Source organism: Manis javanica, chromosome 12, assembly GCF_040802235.1.
Source record: "Manis javanica isolate MJ-LG chromosome 12, MJ_LKY, whole genome shotgun sequence".
NCBI lineage: Eukaryota > Metazoa > Chordata > Mammalia > Pholidota > Manidae > Manis > Manis javanica.
The window spans coordinates 16,571,430-16,592,855 of record NC_133167.1 but is presented as its reverse complement, the minus strand read 5'-3'; the positions used below and the strand labels follow the sequence as shown (position 1 = coordinate 16,592,855).

Sequence of the window (21,426 nt, the reverse complement as noted above, 5' to 3'; positions counted from 1 at the left end):
TGCTCCCTCTTTTGAATCCAGGGGCATCACTGATTTGACAGTCTACCACATGCTGCCCTGTGACAACACTATTACTGCTTAAATCTTGGGTTGCTATTATCTTGTCTTATGTTTGGAAGCTTGTAAAATTTTTTGACCTCCAGAGTACATTGCACAGGGCCCGATCTACCATCCCTGGTGACTGATTAGTGCAGAGGCATACACAGTGCAATCCTTGCCTTCCACCAGAAACCAATACTAATTGTGGCTGAAGTTGAGGTACAGCCAAACTACCATTGAATCCTGGCTGCCCTGTCCTGTTTGAGAAGCCCCCTTATAGCTTCCTTTCTTCCCTATGTCAGGACATTTGGGAGAGACCCTTCATTCTCCGATCCCTGCCTTTGTAGAAGCTCCTCACTCTGGGTTTGGGTTTCTAAGATGGGACTGCCATCATCCCCTTGCTCCCTGAGCTATCTCCACAGGGACCATGTCCTTTTACCCTGTCCCCATGTCTCCATCAGAGTCCTCAGATGACTCCTATGTATCCGCTGGAGAAGAGCCCCTGGAAGCCCCCTTGTTTGAGATCCCCCTGCAGAATGCAGTCGTGGCCCCAGGGACAGACACGCTGCTCAAGTGTATCATCACTGCCAACCCTCCACCCCGCGGTGAGCTCTGGGGCTGGGGCCAGGCTAAGGTTGAGGCAGGGAGGAGGAGGCCCCCTCCCCCAATGCTCAGGGGGCAGGGTGGGGAAGGAGGGGAGGTTGTCTGCTTCATGGGGCTGGCCTATCCTATGCGTGTGTTAGGAGAGCTGTCCCAGAAACCCCTGAGAGAGGTGAGGGCAGGCCTCAAGTTCTGTGAGTGAGGGGTGAGTCCTCAGGATTCCCTAGGGTGGGGAGAGGAGTGGTTTGGGCTCTGTGTGGGGTGGGGGAGATTTGCCACAGTGGGCTCCTGTAGGCATGGCAACCTGGTTACCCTGCTGCTTCCCCACAGTGTCCTGGCAGAAGGATGGGTCCCCGCTGTGCAGTGATGGCCGCCTTCTCATCCGGGCTGAAGGCGAGCGGCATACCCTGCTGCTCCGGGAGGCTCGGGCGGCTGACGCTGGGAGTTACACAGCTACTGCCACCAATGAGCTGGGCCAGGCCAGCTGTGCTGCTCTTCTGGCTGTAAGACCGGGTAGGGAGCCTGTGGGCCCAAGGGCTGGGTGACGTGAGGAACGAACCTTCCGACTCCCAGCAGAGAACTCAGGCTCTCAACCGGTGGGCATCACCGTCTGTTCTCTTGTGTCAGATGCTCTGGTGGAAGCACTTAAATGGCCTTGGCCTCCGGGCAGGGGCCAAATTCCCAAGGCACTCACCAGGCTAGCCAATTCATGAAGTCACTGAAATTTGTCTTTAGACATCCTCTAAATGCCATCTTCCCATGGCATTTCCCTGAAAATGGTCCTGTGGGGAAAGCAAATTTTCCTTGAGTCTCAGAGAAAAAGAATCTCCAAGCTCAAGAGACTTAAAAACCATCAGGAGCCTTCTGAGATTTCCTCTCTAGAGCAGTACCCCCACCACCCAGAACAAAGAGATGCCTTTAAGTGCCATGACCCTCCCCCTCACTCCTACTGTTGAACCCAAAGCCCGTAAAGAGGGTGCAACTGAGAGCACATCTCTGGAGATGGCAGTGGCTGAGGCTGCCTTGTTTTCTATTTTTATGAAAGCTCTCACTTGGTATCGGACTACTTCCTTTGGGTTTAAGCCCAGTTTCTTTCAGGTTCAGGGTGAGGCTGGACTGGTGTCAGTGTGCATGGCCAGTTCTACTCATTCACGTTGCCGGGACTGACAGTGTGCTGACCCTGGGCAGTGAGGGGGAGGGGAGGGGAGTCTGGGTAGCAGGTATTCTGGAAGGAAAAGATGCAGACTCGGTCCTCAAGGATATTATTACCATTGGGTGGTCCACCTAGATCAGAGGACCTAGGTTGGAGGACGGTGCAGAGTATATGAACTCAGTTCCTAGAACAGTTGAGCAGCTGGTCAGTAGTGGGATGCTGAGTTGAGAGACATCAGGGCCCTGAAGGAGACTGGGATTTAAACCAGGGGACAGGGCTGGGCAGGCAAGGAGGGGTAACAGCACACACTGTTCTGTCCCTTTCTTTGACTCAGAGGCAAGATTACAGACCCTGTATTGCTGTATTCCTAGGGCTTCAGCACCTTCACAGTTAAGGACTTTTTGGTGGTATCTTCCCTGAGTCCTAGACCTGCATTAGATTGTTTTGCTTGCACCCATCTGGCCTTGCAGAAGGGCAGGTCTTCATCTTCCTTAGCTTATGTACCCACCCTGGAGCCCATGTTTCAGGTTTTCTTCTCCTCACCCCTCCCACCCCGCTGAATCACATCCCTCCATTGCATGCTTCTGTCCTTCCATCACCTCCGGGATCTGGCTTCTGACTCAGCGCACAACTCTCCTTAGAGGGCCTAGGCCTAGCTCCAGGAGTCTGGTAATATCTGGCTTGGGCCGAGATTTGGCAAGGGGAGGCAAAGGGGTGCCCCAAGTCTATCTAAAGGCCATATGGGAATCTCTTAAGGTTGGGAAAGAGGCTTGGGGCAAGGCAGCTGTCAGCACTTGACTGGGAGTTCTGTGTTTGCCACGCTGAACCCCCTGCACTTCGGTTTCCTCATTCATAACCCAGAGATAATTATACCATCCTCACAAACCAAAGCAAACGTGTGAATGAGCTTTATGAACTGTGAAGCTGTAGACAAATGTTAGTTGTTAGCATCATGAAGGGGCGCCATTGTGCACAGGAGCGCAGGTTCTCATGAGGCTCCAGGGAGCTGCCTTTTCCTTTTCTGCCCTTTCCTCAGACTGTGTCTTGGGGACTCTCCTCCCTTGCCCTTTCCAGGCCTGCAGTCCCCAGCCCCTCCATATTTCCAAGCCCCTGGGTCCTCAGCTGTTCACGGCATCTCTGTGCCTCCTCCGCCCTGGGGAGCCAGAAAAGCTTCATCACATTAGTCAGTTGCACCAGTCAGTGTGGCCAGAGAACAGCCCCCGTAAGTCAGGCTGACTCGGCCCCAGGGCTCTCATGAAGGAAGCAGACTTTCTTACCCTACAAGGCACTGTTTTGTCCATGGCAGCTGGACATAGGCCAGCGGACCCAGGGAGCAGCGGGAGCGGGCAGAACCAGTGGGTGGCGCAGATGTTTGGCATGGGCAGGGGTCCCAGAGCTGGAGTTCTTGAGGAGGGAGGGGGTGGGACCAGGGAAGGGTGTGTATCAGTGTGGCTGTGGGGGAGCAGGTTGAGGGAGGGTGGGTTTGATGTCCTGTGAGAAGAGGCCTCATAGAACCACCTCCCGTTCTTGTTCTTTACCCGCCAACCCTGCCTGTGCCCTGGTAACCAGGGCTGGCTGCAGCACCCACCCCAGCAGGGCCTGCCTTAGAGAGTCCACCAACCTCAATGCCTGGTTGGGAACCATGGGAACAGGGAACGGGTAACTAGAGAAAGTAGTTACTCAGTACTGTGTTTTGGGGGGGCAGGGTCTGGTCCTTACCAACTCTTGCAGCAACACACATACCCCACTTCCCAGCTCTGGGTCCCTCCCGCCTGCCCCACCCCACTGAATACCTCTGGGGAAATCACAGTCCTTCTCCCCAAGGGTGTGTGTACTGGGGTGGGTGGGGTAGTTGGCAAGTGTGAGAGGTGTGCTTAACCGAAGCTAAGTGTTGTCAGCTGCTGCCTGCATTCATCACACAGCCTTTACTGAGTACCAGCTGGGTACCATGTACTACATCTTAAACAGTTTCTTGTGTTTGGAGGGTGCCATATACTTGTTTCCAAACCTTTCACCTTTTTTCCCTTATTTGACTTACCTCATGATACATATATTCCCCCAAAAGGGACGTGACAGATGTGATATTCCCACTTTACAGATGAGAAGAGAAAAACATGGAGAATAAGATGACAGAGAATTAGCGCAAGGCCAGTGGCCTTCACTGAGCCTCTGTAATCTGCCTAGAAATGGTATAAGCGACCAGTGATTTAGGGTGATGGGAATATTTGCCCATGAAGCAAATAAACTTAGTGTGAATGGCAGATGAAAATAACCCCAGCAGTGAGCATTTACTCAGTGCTTCACATATACCAGGCTCTGTGCTGATTAGGTTATCACATTTATTTCCTCCCTGGGAGGTAGGTTCTGTTATTATTATTATTATGCCTATGCTACAGATGAGGAAACTGAGACCTGGAAAGCTTTAGCAACTTGCTGTAGAGCAGTGCTGATGAACAGAATATTCTGTGATGATAGAAATATTTTATATGTGCATTGTCCAGTAAGACAGCCACTAGCCATATGTGGCCCATGAGTCCTGAAATGTGGTGAGTATGACTGAGAAACTGAGGTCTTCATTTCATTTCATTTTAACTAATGTGCATTTAAGTAGCCTCCCATGGCAAGTGCCTGCCCTCAGCTCTAGGAGCAGAGGGCCTGTTGGAGGCTGCATCATGATTTGAAGCCCTGTCCCTGGGTCTCCCAAGCCTGCACTCCTCACTACTATCCCCTTTCCTGATACTCTGAAGAGGTTTGGGGTTAAGGTAGAATTATGCTCATGAGCTCATGGGGTGGAGGGGCAGAGGTGCTGGGGTGGGTGGGTCACCCTGGGGGTTTTCTCTCCTGCTGCTCTTTACTCTCCAGCACGCTGTGGCTGTGGTCCTGCCTGCTGTGAGCACACTTGGCTCACCCCCACCATGGGCTCTGACAGGAGGCTCCCTTTGGGTGCTAGTCAGGAAGAAGGAGCATGTGGGACACTCCATCCTGTTGCTTTCAGTCCTGCCACAAGCATGGGCATATATTTGAGCCCAAGGTTCTAGCAGTTTCTGGCCGAGACCATGGCCTCTTCACTTTCCCTTAGCTGTCCAGTTTTCTCATCTGTAAAATGAGGCTCATTATACCTCCAGGGCTACCAGCTTGGTAAGGTTTGTGAGGATGATAATTTAACTAAGGATACTTGGGCCAGAGGATATGGGTTACTGAAGTTTATTCTGGTCCCACCCAAGTGGCCAACACTATCAAACAGAAAAGAGATTGTTTATTGGGGGCCATGAATACAAAAGGAGAGGCACCAACATCTGCCCCTCTGCTTCCCACCCTGGTCCCAGCCTGTTGCCAATTTGCAAGCTCTCTTTGAAGGCAGTGGCTGCCAATGGAAGGGATCTTGGAATGCCACAAGACCCTGTCGTCCATCCTTGATGAGGGTCTGGACAGTAATTAAACTAGCAGCCTGGTCCCTCACCCCGACTCAGCTCTCCCTCCCCACTCCTGTCCTCCAGAAGCAGGTTGGCACTATGGGCATCTCCCCAAGGCTGCCACCTCAGAGTGGGGGTTATCACATGCAGCCTGTCAGAATAATGGAGTCCCAGTCTGCTGTGGGTGCCAACACTTTAACCCAGAGCAACCCGAAGTAATCATATATGGAATTAACCACTTACACAGCTAGGTCAGGCTAGCCACTGGAAATTCTCTCTGCTTTCTTGTCCATTTTAAACCAAGAGGAAAATTCTCAGCACAACTGTTTTCCTCTGCAAAGGGAGATATTCAAGGCAGCATTTGTGGAACTCCCTGCTGTGGGCTAGCCTGGGTCTTCCCTTCCCCTCAGTCTCCCATCTCCCACCACGGGATTACCATGGCAGAGACGCTTCAGGAAATCACTCTTGCAGGAACCTACTGGGACAGTGCATGTGGAGAATGGGCTGGGCATGGCTGGGCCACATATAAGTGCTGGTTCATTCCAGAAGTCTTGAGGCGCTCCCCTTTGCCCTTAGAATGAAGGCCGCACTTCTGAAGCTGGCTCCTACCATCTGGACCTGAGGATGACCCGAGGGGCCTGGAGGTGGCTGAGGCAGTGGGAGGCGTCTGCTCTCCTTGCTGTGTCCCACTTCTTTCATCTTTCCCCAGCTCTGTAGCCTGAAGGTTGAGCTATAGTTCTCTGCATGCACTTCTCACCTCTGAACATTTCTTTGCTCATGAAGTTTCTCTGCTGGGAAGGTTTTTCCCCTTTGTCTTGCTTAAACCAAACTCTTAATTCCAATACCCCTTTCCTCATCTCCCACTTCTTTCCTAAGCCAAAAGTAATCTCCTGCTCCCCGTACTGCCATGGCCCCATGTGCCCTTCTCTTGCCTCTGTACTCCTGCTTGTTGTTCTGATCACATGGGCATCTTGCCTGTCATCCCCACCAGCCAGAAGGCTCCTGAGGTCACGCCTGTGACTTGACCACTCCCTAGCCCTCACAGCCACACCTGGAGGCCCTCCTGGATAGTCAGGAATTGTGTGGGTCATGGGAACTATGTGTGAGTAGCAGCGGTGGGGGGAATAGAGATCCCTGTGGTTTTCGAAGCCCCTGGAACTACCTGGGTAACATGCAGAGATGGGGGGTTGCCACATCTGCAAAGGGTAATAAGGATCTGCCTAGGAGTAGAGGCTGGGATGAAGCAGTGGTCTGCAAAGGGCAGTCCCCAGACCAGCAGCATCAGTACCACCTAAGAATGTGTTACAGATGCACATTATTGGCACCAGCCCAGACCTACTATATGAGAACCTGTGAGGTGGGGCTCAGCGGTTTGGTTTAAGGAGATCTCCAGGTGGGTCTGATGCACAGTGAACTTTGAGAACCACTGCCATAGAGTTAGGGACCTTGCTCAAGGTGGGAACAGGTGGTGCAGTGGGAAGCATGTGGGCCGTGGAGTCAAACCTCCGAGCTTCAGAGCCAAACCCCGAAGTTCAGTGACTGAGTGAGATGGGACTTGCAGTTTCATCTTTTAGGATTGTCCTCCCATGAGGATCACAGGGGCCCCTAAACTTTCATGTGCATGAAAGAAAATCACCTGGGGTGCTTTTTAAAAATGCAGTTCCTTCATCCCCATTTTAGAAATCTAATTCTTTAGGTCAGAGTAAGGCCCAGGGATGTATAGTTTAAACAGGATCCCAGGTGGTCCTGATGCAGTGGTTCAAGGGCTATTCTGAGAAGTCCTGACATACAGGGCTTTGTGTGATGACTTTCACATGGGTGGTTGTGACCATATTGTGAGAACACCTTAGGGGATGTTGTGACACACTGGTCTGGGAAAGGAGGGCTTCCTGACTTGCAGGCTCCCCATCACCAGTATTTTCATCAAGTGAGTCTGACTTGGGAACAGTGTTGAAATGCCAGACTTGTGCACAGAGTTGGTGTGTTTTGGAGTTGTGAGGTGTGTGGGGCAGCACCAACATGGGGGGCATAGGCACATCTTAGGTTTGGGGGATACCTGCTGACCCCCTCCCCAGCTGCTGTGACTGTGTTTCCCACAGTGAGAGCAGGGCTGAGATGTAGGGACTGCCTACAAGGATGGTTTTGGTGTGGGAGCCAGTAAAAACTGGGTGACATCAGAGACTGGTTTGGAACCCCAGGGGCTCTGGAGCCAGAGATCCTTGATCAGCCTCCTTGGCCACACAGTTTGGAGGGTACAGAGGGGGTGGGGGAACCACTGCATTGTTTCTAAGAGGACTAGTTCTGCACCCTCTGGAGCCTGAGCCTCCTGCAAAGACTGCTCTGATAGCCCCCTCTCTGAGGGGCCAGCCGCCTTTCTCTTGGTCACTGGATACCTCCAGGGTGCTGTTCCCCCAGCCACCACCAGGGGTCTCTCAGGCTCCCTGCAAACCTTGCCAGTAGGCTTTAATCTCTTTTCTCCCTCCCTGGGCCCCTGAGCACCTTAGCGCTGTCCAACCTGGAGGTGACCCTGGAGGTCACCTGGCTCCACAGAGGGGAGGAGGCGCCGGTCTCCTCGGGCCATGCCTGTGATCTCAGCATCAGCTAGGGGCCAAGCCTCAACAGACGCTCACCAAGTGCCATTCTGACTTCCCTCCCCACCCCCACCTCAAGACAGCCAGCCTTGAATGGTGGGTCCCTCCTCTGCTGCCCTCCCCACCTTCTTCACTGGCAGTGCTGGGAAATACAGGTCATAGCTTGGGAATGTGGCCCTGGGGGGTGGGGTGACAGGAGGCTGGAGAAGGGCATGTGACCTCTCCTCAACAGCTCCCCTACTTTCTGGCTCTGAATGCAAGCCCTTTCTCCAACCCAAATACAGATGGGGGATAGTCGGGAGGGGCTGTCGGAGGAAGCAGCCCCTTTCTCCTGACTCTTGGCCCTGGTGAGGCTGACGGAGTAAGGAACGGTTGTCACCAGGTGCCGCTGGTAGAGCCTGTAGGAGGAGGATTGGATGCAGGCCCAGGGCCCCTGGGCAGCTGCTGGGTCTAAGCTACCATGGCAGAATGGGGAGACAGAGGTGGGATTCTGGGCCCCCTCAGGTTGAGGGGGTCATGTCTGGAAGGAGGCTAAAGGTCTTGATAGTTCTCTGATTGTCAGCACCAGGGAAAACAGCCTGGCTCAGTAGTATTTGAGGCTTGTCAGCGCATTCCATGTGGAGATCTGGATGATTTGGTCAGAGCAACGGGCATTATAGGGGCGATTTGCCATCAGTATCTCCTCTGATGGACATGTCACAACAAATGGGTCAGGGCAAGTGTCTTGGATGCTTCAGTGCAGTGCCACCCCCATCTTTCCCTGGGGACTAAGGCCCTGAACTTTGGGTGGAGGCACCACTGAGGGGGCTTTGCTCTTGTCAGGGTCCAGGAGCTGTAAGAAGAGAAAAGGCAGATCCCGTGCAAGGGAATGAGCAGGGTGGCTAAATACAGCTGGGCGCACTCCGCCCCTCCCCTCTCCCGCCCTCCACTCCACGGCCCAGTCGGCTTGTGGTCTCAGCAGGCACTACTCCCCAGCCAGCTGCCTGCCTGCCACCTAGCCGGTCCCTGCCTGGCCAGCCCCCACTCCTCCTTCCCCCTCCTCAGGCTCCCTCCTCTTCCCCAGGCCCCGGGTGCAGAGCCTCAGCAGGGTCAGCCCAGCAAGCCAGTAGGGCTGGGCGGGCTGGGCTTCTGCTCCCTGGGGAGTGGGGCAGGGGGGACAGTGGGCAGGCAGCAGGAGGGCCTGGTGCCAGGGCAGAGCTTTCAGGACAGGCGCAGGCTGGGGGTCCGTGTGCAGAGTCTTGGGTGAGTTGGGGTGCAGCCCTGTGGGGGGCCGGGCCACAGGGGTTGGGGTGAGGGAACCAGGAGGAGGGGCTAGGGGGCTGTGGTGGATTCATGTCTGTATTTGGCAGTCGGATAGGAGCCAGCTCAGTGAGGCTGGGCCCCTGGCCAGTTGCAGGGGAGGGCATCAGGACCCTGGGGACACCCCTCCCCTAAAGCAGACACTGGTGCCCCCCTCTTCTTCCCCAGTCTCAACTGCCCTTCTCGGCCTATGACTCAAGCTTTGCTTCCCCATCCCCTGAGAATTTTGGGGTCCCTGCTCTAGGGCTGGGGCCAACAGATGCCCCTGGGGTATCTGGGACAGGAAGCTGAGAAGGGGGAGGGGGAAGGGCAGGCTGGATGGTGCCGCCTTGTTGGCCCTGGCCCTGAGGTCAGGATGGGGCTTGTCTGAGGTGTGTGTTCCTCTGCACCAAGCCCAGCTCACCCAAGAAACGGACCAGAGGCACAAACCACATGCATCAGGAGCTGTGCTTCTATGCCAGGAGCATGAATTTTCTGCTCCAGTGGAATTCCAAGTCTCTCACGAGGCCCATGGCGGCCTCTCCACTGCCCGAATCCTTTGCCTCAGGAGTCTCAGCAGGATAAGTGTTAGGAGAGTCTGGCAGAGCAGGAATCCGGAGCTCAGGGACAGCAGGAACCTGGGCAAGGTCACACAGCAAGTGAGTAGGAGCCCCAGGAAGTGAAGTCAAGGCAGGGCTGGCCTGCGGGAGCTACCTGGACTCCTGAGCTCTGTGACATTCCAGACCTGATCAGGTCCTTGACTTGGGCTGATTGATCCATCTCTCCTTCTCTCTGCCCCCTTCTCTCTGTGCCATTGTCTCTTCTCTGTCTTTCCTCCAGGTGGGTCCACATCCCCTTTCAGCAGCCCCATCACCTCTGACGAGGAGTACCTGAGCCCCCCAGAGGAGTTCCCAGAGCCTGGGGAGACCTGGTCCCAAACCCCCACCATGAAGCTCAGTCCCAGCCAGAACCACCACTCCTTGGATATGGGCTCCAAGGCGCCCCCCACTTTCAAGGTCAGACCCCAAAGGCCAGTCCCCAGCCCCTGGATACCTCCATTCCCCATTCCTTTGTGCCTTTGTGTTCCCCTTTGCTCTTGGGGCCACACCAAGCTCCAGCAAGTCCTCAGCTTGGCCCCACCAACCCTCCTTACCCAGGGGCAGCCTCAGGCCCCAGGAGCCAAAACTGATCTCTGATGGTCTCCTCTGACACTTTGGGGCCCTCCTTCAGGTGTCACTTATGGACCAGTCAGTAAGAGAAGGCCAAGATGTCACCATGAGCATCCGAGTGCAGGGGGAGCCCAAGCCGGTGGTCTCCTGGTGAGTAGTAGCCACTGGCCACCACCTGCCAGCTTCCCCTGCCCCAGGCGTGGCACTGTGAGGCTTCTTTGGGTGAAGGAGAATGGACTCTTTGCAGACTTCTCCAGGATCTGCCTGGGGGGCCTTATCCCAGGTACAGAGGTGCCTCTTCCCCAACATGCCTCTCCACCCCTTGCCTGGGGTCCCAAGCTCATTAGGGGCTTCTTCTGGGGAAGGGTGTGGGTAACAGATAGTCTCTTGTCAGTTCACTTGGGATGAATGACCAGGAGTCATTCTCTGGAGAAGGCTGTCAGTTGACAGCAGGGTAATTTTTAAGGCCTGCTGTGTACCCATCCCTGTGCTAGTCCTAGACAAAACAGTTTGTTTCAGAGCTAGCAGAACCCAGTGTTAAATGTGGGCTTCACAGCAGGCATTCATTGCAAGTGCCTGGAACTCTGATTAGTCAGTTTACGTAGCTTTTTATTAGTCTGGATTCTAGTCTTCATTTTTAGTTGATTGTCTAGTCTCCAATGTGATTTCCTAACATTGTATGTTATTTCATATCCCTTTTGGGAAGTGGGAAACCTATCTGTCCATTATAAATAAATAAAAATAAGACATCAGGAAATTTAAGAACTATTGAGAGCTAAACAGCATAGCACTTCTCTAAGTGTGGTCAGATTCCAAGAAGGGAGAGACCCAGGTGGGCAGAGATGCTCTGAAAGTTCCTGGAGGGGAGGTGGGGTGGCAGAGTCAGGGTAAAAACCTAGCTCTGTCGCCCAGGGGTGCCTGCAGTCAGCAGGAAGCATCTGGGGAGTGGAGTGGACACTTGTAGAGGAAGGAGAGGCCTGCTTGGCCCTGTAGCCCCCCTTTCCTGCATGTGCAGATCAGGGCCCTGGGCCCAGGGCACTGAGTCCTTGCCCCTCTGGCAGGCTGAGAAACCGTCAGCCCGTGCGCCCAGACCAGCGGCGCTTTGCTGAGGAGGCAGAGGGTGGGCTGTGCCGGCTGCGGATCCTGGCCGCTGAGCGTGGTGACGCCGGCTTCTACACTTGCAAAGCGGTTAATGAGTATGGTGCTCGGCAGTGTGAGGCCCGCCTGGAAGTCAGAGGTGAGTACCTCACACTCTTAACGAACCCCCACCCCGAATCCAGGCTTGGTCCCTGCCCAATTTCTGACTTTCACACAACCTCAGTTAGAGGATGCCGGGACCAAAAGGGTCTTCAAGGCTCCAAGTTTAGTTGCTTATACTGTAGTTGAGTAAACGGAGGCCCAGAGAGAAGTGACTTGCCCAAGGCCACACAGAGGCTTGTTCAGTGCTCAGCTTCGTGCACAGTACTGCCTTCCCTATGCTCAGTCACACCTGCCCCTGATACTAGCCAGAAAGAGACCCTGCTTCCTGCCACTGGCCATCCTCCCACAACACTCTAATAAACCTTTGTCACTTTGCCCTCCCCAGGCCCCTCCCTCACACCCACTGTCCCCTTTCCGTTTGCCCCTTGGCCCCCAACCCATCCCATTGCTGTGCAGAAGCTCTGTGGCTGAGGGAAGAGGTGGGGAGCGTGTGATGGTTGGACCCGTTCGGAGGGGCCCTTGGGGTGGCTTGGGCATGGAACATTGTGGGGACCCCAGGGGTGCTGGGGCTGGGAGCCTAAGGGCAGGGAGCCTTTCAGGCAGCTGGGACGGCAGGCCCTAACCAGGCTGCCCTCGGGGGCTGGTGGTTTAACCCCCAACGGCTGGCTGGCTGCCTCACCTTCTACTTCACCCTTTCCTGTGAGCAGTTCAGGCCTGGAACCCCTCCTCAGCTCTGCACTCAGCCGTCATCCCTCCCTTCCTGGCAGAGGCCCGCTCCGATGGCTTCCCAGGACACCCTCAGCCCCCTGCTGGAGCTCAGGCGCTAACAGTCACGGTCACCTCCACTGGGCCCCGCCTCCCTCGGTTATCCTGACCCCTGCCCCCCATTCCTGGGGTTGTCACCCCCCAAGTCCGAGTCCCTCAGCCCCCTGCGCCCACCCCAGCCCCCTTTCCTGGCCTGCTGCTTCCTCTCCAGGCTCTGGCTCTGCCTTGCTGCTTTGTGTTAACCCATGTCTCAGTGCTTCTCTTTGGGGTTCCTCCTGACATCCCCCAGGCTTTGGGGTGATCCTGATCCTTAGGAATGCCTCTATCCTGGTGTCCCAGGACCTCTTCCCGCCCAGGAACTCCAGAGACCCAGCTTCTGGCTGGCTATAGGCCCATACCACAAAGCTGATCTCAGGGAAGCTGAAGGTGGCAGTGCCGCCCTGGCAGTATTAGAGGCAGCTCTTCAGCAGAGGGGCCCTAGCCAGGTCTGTGAGCGTGTGCCTCTGCGTGTGTGTGCGTGTGCGTGTGCTGCACTAACCTGCTGCTTGCTGACCGAGGTTTTTGTCTGTACACAGGCGAGTGAGCTCAGGGAGCCACCTGTGCTCCCCCCGCTACCCTCCGAGCCGCACCCCTGTCTCAGGCACCTCTTGGACCTCGCTGTGTTTCACTGCCTCCTGCCCACAGACCCTGCCGGCCAGACGGCCTGGACCCTGTCCCAGCCTCCCCTCCCTGCCTCACTCCATGCAGCATCCTGGGATAGCCCGTGGGTCCCTGTGGACCCTTCCCTCCCAAGTGGACATATGGCCCCAACGTGGACTGAGTGCCAAGAACAGGTGGCCATGAGGGGTATCAAAACTGCTCCCCCAGTTTCTCCCTGCAGGGGAGCACCCAGGGAGCGCATGAGCTACCGCTGCTACAGGCCCTGTCTGTCTGTCTGTCTGTGTGTCTGTGACAGTTAGGGAAGGGGCCTGAAGCTGGTGTGGGGCAAGGCAGAGTGGAAGAAGATATGGCACGACATCTACAGGATGGAGGGGCCTAAGGGCAGGGGGCCGTTGATAAGGGGATCACAAAGGGGGAGGGGGCCAGGCACTGACCATTCCAGAAATGGGTTTCAAATGGCACAACACTTTCTATTTCACAAGAGACCAAAAGCCAGAAGCCCCCAGGCCCTACGCTGATGAGGAGGCCTGGTTGAGGCTTGGCCCTGGGTACTTTTAGGGCCCATTTGGGGCTCTCTTGTTCACTGTCAGGGCCCAGGATGTTCTGCCTGGGAATGAGGGATTTAGCCAGGCTTGGCAAAGAATTAGGGACCTGATGTAGTGGCTGTGGAGATATTTGGAAATACCTGTTTCTTAGCTCAAATAAAGTCCAGTTTGTACCCAGCTGGTGTGCTGTGTTTTTTTTTCCGCCGCCGTCTCTACCCCTACATAGCCCTCTCAGTTTCCCTGCCCTTGATTCCCTACTGCTTCCCAAGTTCACCCTCCCTGGCCCACCTTGAATTGCCATCGTGAAGCCAGGCCTGGTTGCTCCTTGCTGCCCTGGCTGGCTGGGTGGGTGGGCTTTCCCTCTCTCCAAAGGAAAAAAAAATGCATCTCTCTTTCTGTGTCTGTCTGTCCCTGTGTGTGTGTGCATGTGTGTCTCCCTGGCCCTGTGTGTCTCTGCTCCATGTGTGCCCCCTGTGGCCACTTTCCTCCCAGCACATCCTGAAAGCCGGTCCCTAGCCGTGCTGGCCCCCCTGCAGGACGTGGACGTGGGGGCCGGGGAGATGGCGCTGTTTGAGTGCTTGGTGGCAGGTCCTGCCGACGTGGAGGTAGACTGGCTGTGCCGAGGCCGCCTGCTGCAGCCCGCGCTACTCAAATGCAAGATGCATTTCGATGGCCGCAAATGCAAGCTGCTGCTCACCTCTGTACATGAGGACGACAGTGGCGTCTACACCTGCAAGCTCAGCACGGCCAAAGGTAACTGCCCACTTGGGCCCTTGGGCTGCTGTGAGCACCCACCCACGAGCTGGAGGGAGGTCTCTGGGTACAGAGTAAGTTGCCCAGGAAGTGCAGCACCATCTCCTGCAGGAAGAGCAGTGCATGGGAGGTAGCATAGTACACCTGCCTCGATAAAGCAGCAGTAGAGTGGCACCTGGAACAAAGCATGTCCACACGAGTGTTAGCTGCTGTTCCCATTACGGGGTCAGTCTGCTGAAGTATAGTGAGCAAACCCAGATGTGGGTTCCAATTCTTGTCCTGCCACATACCAGCCATGTGACTTTGGATAGATCACTTCATCTCTGAGCTTAAGACCATCCATCTGTAAAAAGGGGTCCTGATAATCCTGACCTTGTAGGATTAATGAGATAATGCATGTAAAGAACAAAGCACAGCACCTGGTGAAAGGTGGCACCTAATAAATGTCAGCCATTATTATTATTAATGACATCTCTGACCTGGTCCCAGTCCTCATTTGGAGAGTGGAGATAATGTCTCACCAAGTTGGGATGATGAGCACCTAAGGTGACACTGGAGAGGCTTTGTGAGCAGGAGAGGGACAGGTCAGCTCCCCAGAATATTCTTTGTGAGGACAAGAGCTCTGGGTCTGGGGCGGGAGGGCATGAGGGCATGACCCTCGCACAGAGGAGAGTTCCTAGTACAGGGAAGGGTGAAGGGGAGGAGCGGGCTTGGCATCCAGGCCTTCTCTAGAGCTGAGCTGAACATCCCGGGTGGCAGGGTGAGGTGAGCAGGGGACTCCCATCGTTGTACCTGCAGACATCATAGCCTCCTGCTACCCGCTCTTGCTGACCTCCACTCCCCCAAAAAGTCCAGGTCTTTGGACCTTGACCACTGCCGCACTCTGGTTCCCTGGGGACCTTGCTGGGCTCTGCCCAGGCCTCAGTTCTGGCCCAGCTCCCCTTTCCTGCCCAGCATGAAGGCAGGATCTGCAGGTTGGGGTATCTGGGGCTGCATGACCTTCCCTTCTCCAGCGCTGACCCTTACCCACCAGATGAGCTGACCTGCAGTGCCCGGCTGGCTGTGCGGCCCTCACTGGCACCTCTGTTCACACGGCTGCTTGAGGATGTGGAGGTACTGGAGGGCCGCACTGCCCACTTCGACTGCAAGATCAGCGGCACCCCACCCCCGTCTGTTACCTGGACTCATTTTGGTATGGCCCGCTGTCTGCAGCTGGGGGGGCACCCCAAGCCCAACAGGCAGTACCTCTCACTGAGCCTGCTCTGCACTCCCGCCCCTGCATTCCCCAGGCCGGTCTGTGGAGGAGAGCGAGAACGTGCGGCTTCGGCAGGAAGGGGGCCTGCACTCACTGCACATTACCCACGTGGGTAGTGAGGACGAGGGCCTCTATGAGGTCAGTGCTGCCAACACACACGGCCAGGCCCACTGCTCAGCCCAGCTCTACGTGGAGGAGCCTCGGACAGCTGCCACTGGCCCTAGGTACTGCCTGGGGCCCCTGGGGCTGCTGGGCTGCCTCTCTGGTGCCCTGGCCCTGTTGTGGGGGGTGTGGCTCTGGGCCTCTGGACAGTGGTGTGGGTCTTGCAGCTCTAAGCTGGAGAAGATGCCATCCATCCCTGAGGAGCCAGAGCAAGGTGAGCTGGAGCGGCTGTCCATGCCCGACTTCCTGCGGCCACTGCAGGACCTGGACGTGGGGCTGTCCAAGGAGGCCATGCTGGAGTGCCAGGTGACTGGCCTGCCCTACCCCACCATCAGCTGGTTCCACAATGGCCACCGCATCCAGAGCAGCGATGACCGGCGCATGACACAGTGTATGTGCCTGGGAAGGGACCCTGGGGAGGGGCCCCTCCAGCACCCTCTTTGCGGGCAGTGTCCCCCCACCCCCCATCCCCTCTTTTAACCTTCCTTTTCTAGTCTGGTCAGTGATGGGGTGCCTGAGGAGGGGAGCTCCATGGGGCTATGAGGTCATCGCCTCCTTTCTGGGGTCTACCCAGCAGCTATCTGCTGAGTCACACTCTGGGCCTCGGTGGCCCCATAGCATGCACTGGACAGGAAGTACAGCTTGCTGCCAGCACAGGACCGTGGGCAAGGTTACAAGATGACTCTGTGCCTCAGTTTCCTCATCTGTAATAGGCTTGTTATAAGAATTAAATCAGTTAATGAATATAAAGCCCTTAGAGTGGGGCCTGCAAATAGCAAAGGTCAGTAAATGTTAATTATTATTATTGCTACTGTTATTGTTGCCGCCATTATCATCCTTGTTGATAAAGCAGTGCTGTCATGCCTTCCTGGAGAAATGTCAGTGAAAGGCTGGTGTGGGCCATGTCTAACGCCAAAAGGATGCTTGGCCAGGTCATTAATGAACAGCAAATAAAGAAGGAACTGGGGGAGAAGTACAGAGGCACGTATTTGGGATGTTGTCCTCTCAGCCTAGGATATTTTTCATGGGAGTACAGCATCTCCCTTCCATCCGTGAAGGACTCCAAGTCTTGTGTGAGAAGCTTTACCTAGCCCTGTCAGACAGTGCCACACTGTGACCCAGGATGCGCACCTCTTACAGATGCAACATGACAAAACTTCCTATATTAAGCCCTTTGTCAGTGCCCGGCCCTGAGTGCATAAGGGCTGACATGGACAATCTCACGTTCCTCATCTCAGGCCTGTAAGGCAGGTGCTATGTTCCCTGTTTACAGATGGGGAAACTGAAGCTTACAGAGGGTCAGGCAGTTGCCCTAAGGCAGGCAAGGATCATCTGACTCTGGCACCCCAGTCCTAATCAGGATGCCTCGTCGCCCACACCCCACTCTCGGCCCCATCCCCACTCTGTTCTTCAGTGCCCCCATTATGGCTCTGACCCTTCCTCTCAGCCCCCTCCCTTGGCTGTCTCTGCTCAGCCCACAGGCTTCCCATCTCTCCATCTGCTTCAGGCCCTGGGTGGGTGTCTGTCTCAGGATCTGAGCTGGTGTCTCTGCTTCTGTCTGTATCTGGGGTCAGGGGCAGCCTTTGCTTCTCTTTCTTTATAAATAGCGTCAGCAGAGATAAATGAATTGGTGACTGTTCCATGCGGAGATAACTTTTAAGAGAAGGGAGGGGTGTTTGGGGATGGCCCTGACGTGAAGGAGGACAATGCAGGCCTCTTCCCCTTCATGTCTCTGCCTGAGATGGCCTCCTCATCATTCAGGGAACACAGTGTAGGGAAGAGCTTTGGAATCAGAGAGAACCAAGTTCAAGCCATGGCTCCATCATTTATTAGCTGTGTGACCTTGGACAAGTCCATTAATGTCTTTGACCTCATTGGTAAAATGAGGATAATTTTGCAGGGTTGTTGAAAGGATAATGGAAAGAAAATGCATGTTAAGTAGCTGGCCTAAGCTGGGCACAGAGCAGACAACACTTACTATAATTTATAATATAACATATTTGGCACTTAGAGTGTGCAAGTCATTGGGTTCTGGCAGGAGAAACCAGCCCTGTCTTTAAGGAGTTTGCATGCTGATTCAGGAGCCACGACATGTGTAAGAGAAGAGGAAAGACCACCCAAAGCAGTGTGGGCCCGTGCTGGAGGCCCTGGGGAGGGAGGCAGGGATGAGGGCACAGAGGGGACCTGGGGCATGGCAGAGGAAGTTTCTCAGGCTGGCAGTTACCTTGAGCTGAGTCTTGAAGGAGCAGGAGGCCTTGATAAGAGAAGAATGTTTCAAAAGGGAGGGGCAGTGTGAGCAGAGAACTGGAGAGGGAACTCCCTGACGGCCTGTCAGGGTCAGAATGTGGAGGAATAGCAGGGGATGTGGCTGGATGGGAGTCTGGGCTGAGGGCTTTGGATGCCACCCTGTACAGCAGGTGTCTGTACTGGCTCCAGATGGAGTTAACACGCGGGGCTGTTGGCAGAGTGAGGACCACACTAGAGGAGGGCTCCCGTGGGCTCGGGGCTGAAGAGGGGGCCGCAGTGGCCATGGCGATGGAGAAGAGGGGACTAAGGGCGGGGCCTGGAGAGCACAGCCTTACCAGAACTTCCACTCAGTGGTGTGACTCCCCAGAGGTGCAGAGACGAGGGCGGTCAGCCGGCTAGGAACCTGCAGAGGGTGAGGCAGTGTGGAAGGAAGGTGAGAAGTCGCTGGGCCTGAAGTGCTGGAGTGACAGGCAAGAGAGGCCAGGGTTGCACGTGTAGACTTGGTGGCCTGGACCTAGAGTTTGCTGCACATTGAACACACTTCTTGCTGTATGCTCCGCCCTTCCCCCTCTCCTCCTCCCTGTGGTGGGTGAGGATGAAGGGGCAGGCCTGGGGTGGCATGGGTCCACCCCTCAAAGTATCCTCCTAGCTCAAGCCCCGTGTCACTGTCCCTCCCACCTCCAGACAGGGATGTCCATCGCTTGGTGTTCCCTGCTGTGGGACCTCAGCATGCTGGTGTCTACAAGAGCGTCATTGCCAACAAGCTGGGCAAAGCTGCCTGCTATGCCCACCTCTATGTCACAGGTGAAGCAAACACCCCCCTGGTCAGTCATGTCCAGAGCCTAACCTCCAGCCAGGGTGAGGGAGGGGCTTCCGCACTATATGCCTTCCCCTTCGCCCCCCGGGGAGCCATCTGGCCTTGCTCCTGCCCCTATAGTGCCCTCCACCCCCAGCCCACTGCCCTGAGGCTTGGTGATCCCATGGAGCCATTGGGCCCTAAAAACCCAGCAAACATCTGGCCTGTGGCTTTCAGATGTGGTTCCGGGCCCCCCAGATGGTGCGCCGCAGGTGGTGGCTGTGACCGGGAGGATGATCGCGCTCACATGGAGCCCTCCCAGGAGTCTGGACACGGCCATCGGTGGGTCAGCGTCCCACGCAGCTGTGGGGAGGGGAGGGAGACACGGACAGGCAGGCTCAGGCGGGGGCACCAAAGGAGCCAAGAGGGGTGGCAAGGCCCAGGGAGGAATATGGGCAGGGCTGGGAGCAGGGCCAGGAGCAGCTTTGTCTGTCACCCCTCCATGTGTGGATGGCATCCCGGATCCAGGTCAGCATCAGGTTGGTCCCAGAGACAAAGGGGCCACCACATTCTCTACTCTTTCTCAGAGGGATTGGGGGCTTGGGTCATGATCTTAGGAATACCCTCTTCTTCCCTGGGCACCCTCTCTATGCTTCAGTTTCCCTATCTCAGGTAGTAGCAAGGAATTGGGATATAAGTCAAGTTCCCTGCATGCCCATAACTGGATCCCATGCCTGGCATCTTGTTGGCTCTGAGCTTGGCCAGGCCAGTGATTGGGCAAAAGCAGATATGGGGGTGGCAGGCAGAAGCAACAGGAAAAACTGAGGCAGGTCCTCAGAGCAAACTAATGATGACTTCCTGGGTCCCAAGCCAGCTGAATGGGGTGGTGGGCACCCCAGCAAGACCCTCTTCTAGTGGCTGCCTACCCCCCAGACCCGGATGCCCTGACCTACACCGTGCAGCACCAGGTGCTGGGCTCAGACCAGTGGACTGCGCTGGCCACGGGCCTGCGGGAGCCCAGGTGGGCAGCCACAGGGCTGCGGAAGGGGGCCCAGCACATCTTCCGGGTCCTCAGCACCACCATCAAGAGCAGCAGCAAGCCCTCCCCTCCCTCAGAGCCCGTGCAGCTGCTGGAGCATGGTGAGCCTGGGTGCCCCTAGGGGACGGGCAGAGGTGGGAGCTACTGGGCCAGGGAACAGGGTCCCTGTAGTGCAGGCTCAAGGGCTGGTCTGGACACGATGGCTGTGGTGGGCAGAGCATAGCTGGGCACAACTCCCACCCATTAGCGTGCCCCTCCTCACTCCTGAAAGGGGCCCACGTACTGGGCAAGGCCAAGACTCTGGAATCAGACAAGCTGGGGGTGCAGTCTTAGTTCTGCTACTTCCTGGCTGTGTTCCCTAGACAAATTGCTAAGCCTCACTGGACCTCAGCTTCCTCCTCTGCAAAAATGGAGCCCACTTGGTAGTTGGGAGGGTTAAAGGTACAATGGGTGTTAAGGGTCTCTTGTCAAGCTAACATAGAGCCTGTGCTGTTCTCTTCCCAGGCCCACCCCTGGAGGAGGCACCCGCTGTGCTGGATAAGCCAGACACCGTGTATGTGGTGGAAGGACAGCCCGCCAGTGTCACTGTCACCTTCAACCATGTGGAGGCTCAGGTCATCTGGAGGAGGTGGGCCCTGCCCTGCATGCTCCACTCCTCATATGTGGCAGTCCAGCTCCAGCCATCCTGGTCTGACCTCCTTGTGGCTGGATGCTGGGTGACCTCCCTGTCACATGTCCCTCAGCTGCCGAGGGGCCCTCCTGGAGGCACGGGCAGGTGTGTACGAGCTGAGCCAGCCAGATGATGACCAGTACTGTCTTCGGATTTGCCGGGTGAGCCGCCGAGACATAGGGCCCCTCACCTGCACTGCTCGCAACCGCCACGGCACACAGGCCTGCTCGGTCACGCTGGAGCTGGCAGGTGGGTGACAGTGGGCCTCCTTCCTCTTCCTCCTGCTGAGGCCCACAGCCCTCTCCTCACACCCTCAGGTGGACACACCTCCCTGCCAGTCCTGGGACTCCCCTCTCAGTCCTGTCTATCTAAGGGCCATAGTAATACCAACACTAGTAGTAATAACAGCAATAGTACTAATATTACTGAGCACCTAGCATATGCAAGGCTCAGTGCTAAGTATCTTACGTCTATCCCTTCATTTATGTCAACACTGTGAGATGGGGTCAGTTATTATCTCCATTTTACAGATGGGAAAACTGAGGCTCCGAGAGTATAGTAAGTAACAGGCCCAAAGTCACCCAGCCTACTGAGTACAGGAGCTGGGATTCAAGCCCCGATGCCAGACTCCAAAGCCAGACAGTGCTCTGAGCTCCTGTTAAACACAACAAGAAATAGTACCTCAAATATAACAGGCATAGGGACACCAAGTCAACTTAAAAGGAGCTCAAGTGAACGCATCTTATCATAGACTGCCCCCCTGGGGATCCTGGCTGCCCTTTTACACAGGCCTCTTTGACAGAGCCTCCCAACCTTTGCAGCAAGGGCCCCTCTTATAATTTCTCCTAGAAAGATGTAGTCTCTCAACCGGTAGCATACATTAAGCAGTAATTGTCTTGTTTTCCAGTTTGTTAATTAACTCCCGACATATGTAACTGCCACTCAGAACTTCACTTCAGCATGAGCTAAACAGTGTTACCTGCTGAGTAGATACAATTCCAACCAAATGCAAGGGAAGTGCCATTTTAGTTAGCACAGGCAATCTTATCACAGGTAAATGTACATTTTCTGGTGCTTTTAAAAAATTGTTC

At 55.6% G+C, this 21,426-nt stretch overlaps 1 protein-coding gene across 14 annotated transcripts in view; it reads left to right on the top strand.

The window, feature by feature from the left end:
• The window catches only part of SPEG (striated muscle enriched protein kinase), a 54,524-nt gene that overhangs the window by 15,314 nt on the left and 17,784 nt on the right, over positions 1-21,426 (top strand). For 8 of the 14 annotated variants that reach the window (XM_037016086.2, XM_037016089.2, XM_017652910.3 and 5 more), the window contains 14 exons: positions 501-644; positions 970-1,152; positions 9,915-10,090; positions 10,305-10,393; positions 11,305-11,480; positions 13,906-14,166; positions 15,200-15,358; positions 15,456-15,645; positions 15,751-15,974; positions 18,515-18,634; positions 18,864-18,968; positions 19,560-19,766; positions 20,170-20,293; positions 20,409-20,584. In XM_037016086.2, coding sequence (XP_036871981.2) covers positions 501-644; positions 970-1,152; positions 9,915-10,090; positions 10,305-10,393; positions 11,305-11,480; positions 13,906-14,166; positions 15,200-15,358; positions 15,456-15,645; positions 15,751-15,974; positions 18,515-18,634; positions 18,864-18,968; positions 19,560-19,766; positions 20,170-20,293; positions 20,409-20,584 — 2,334 coding nt within the window. The other 6 variants (XM_037016095.2, XM_073218073.1, XM_037016099.2 and 3 more) reach the window with 6 other exon arrangements.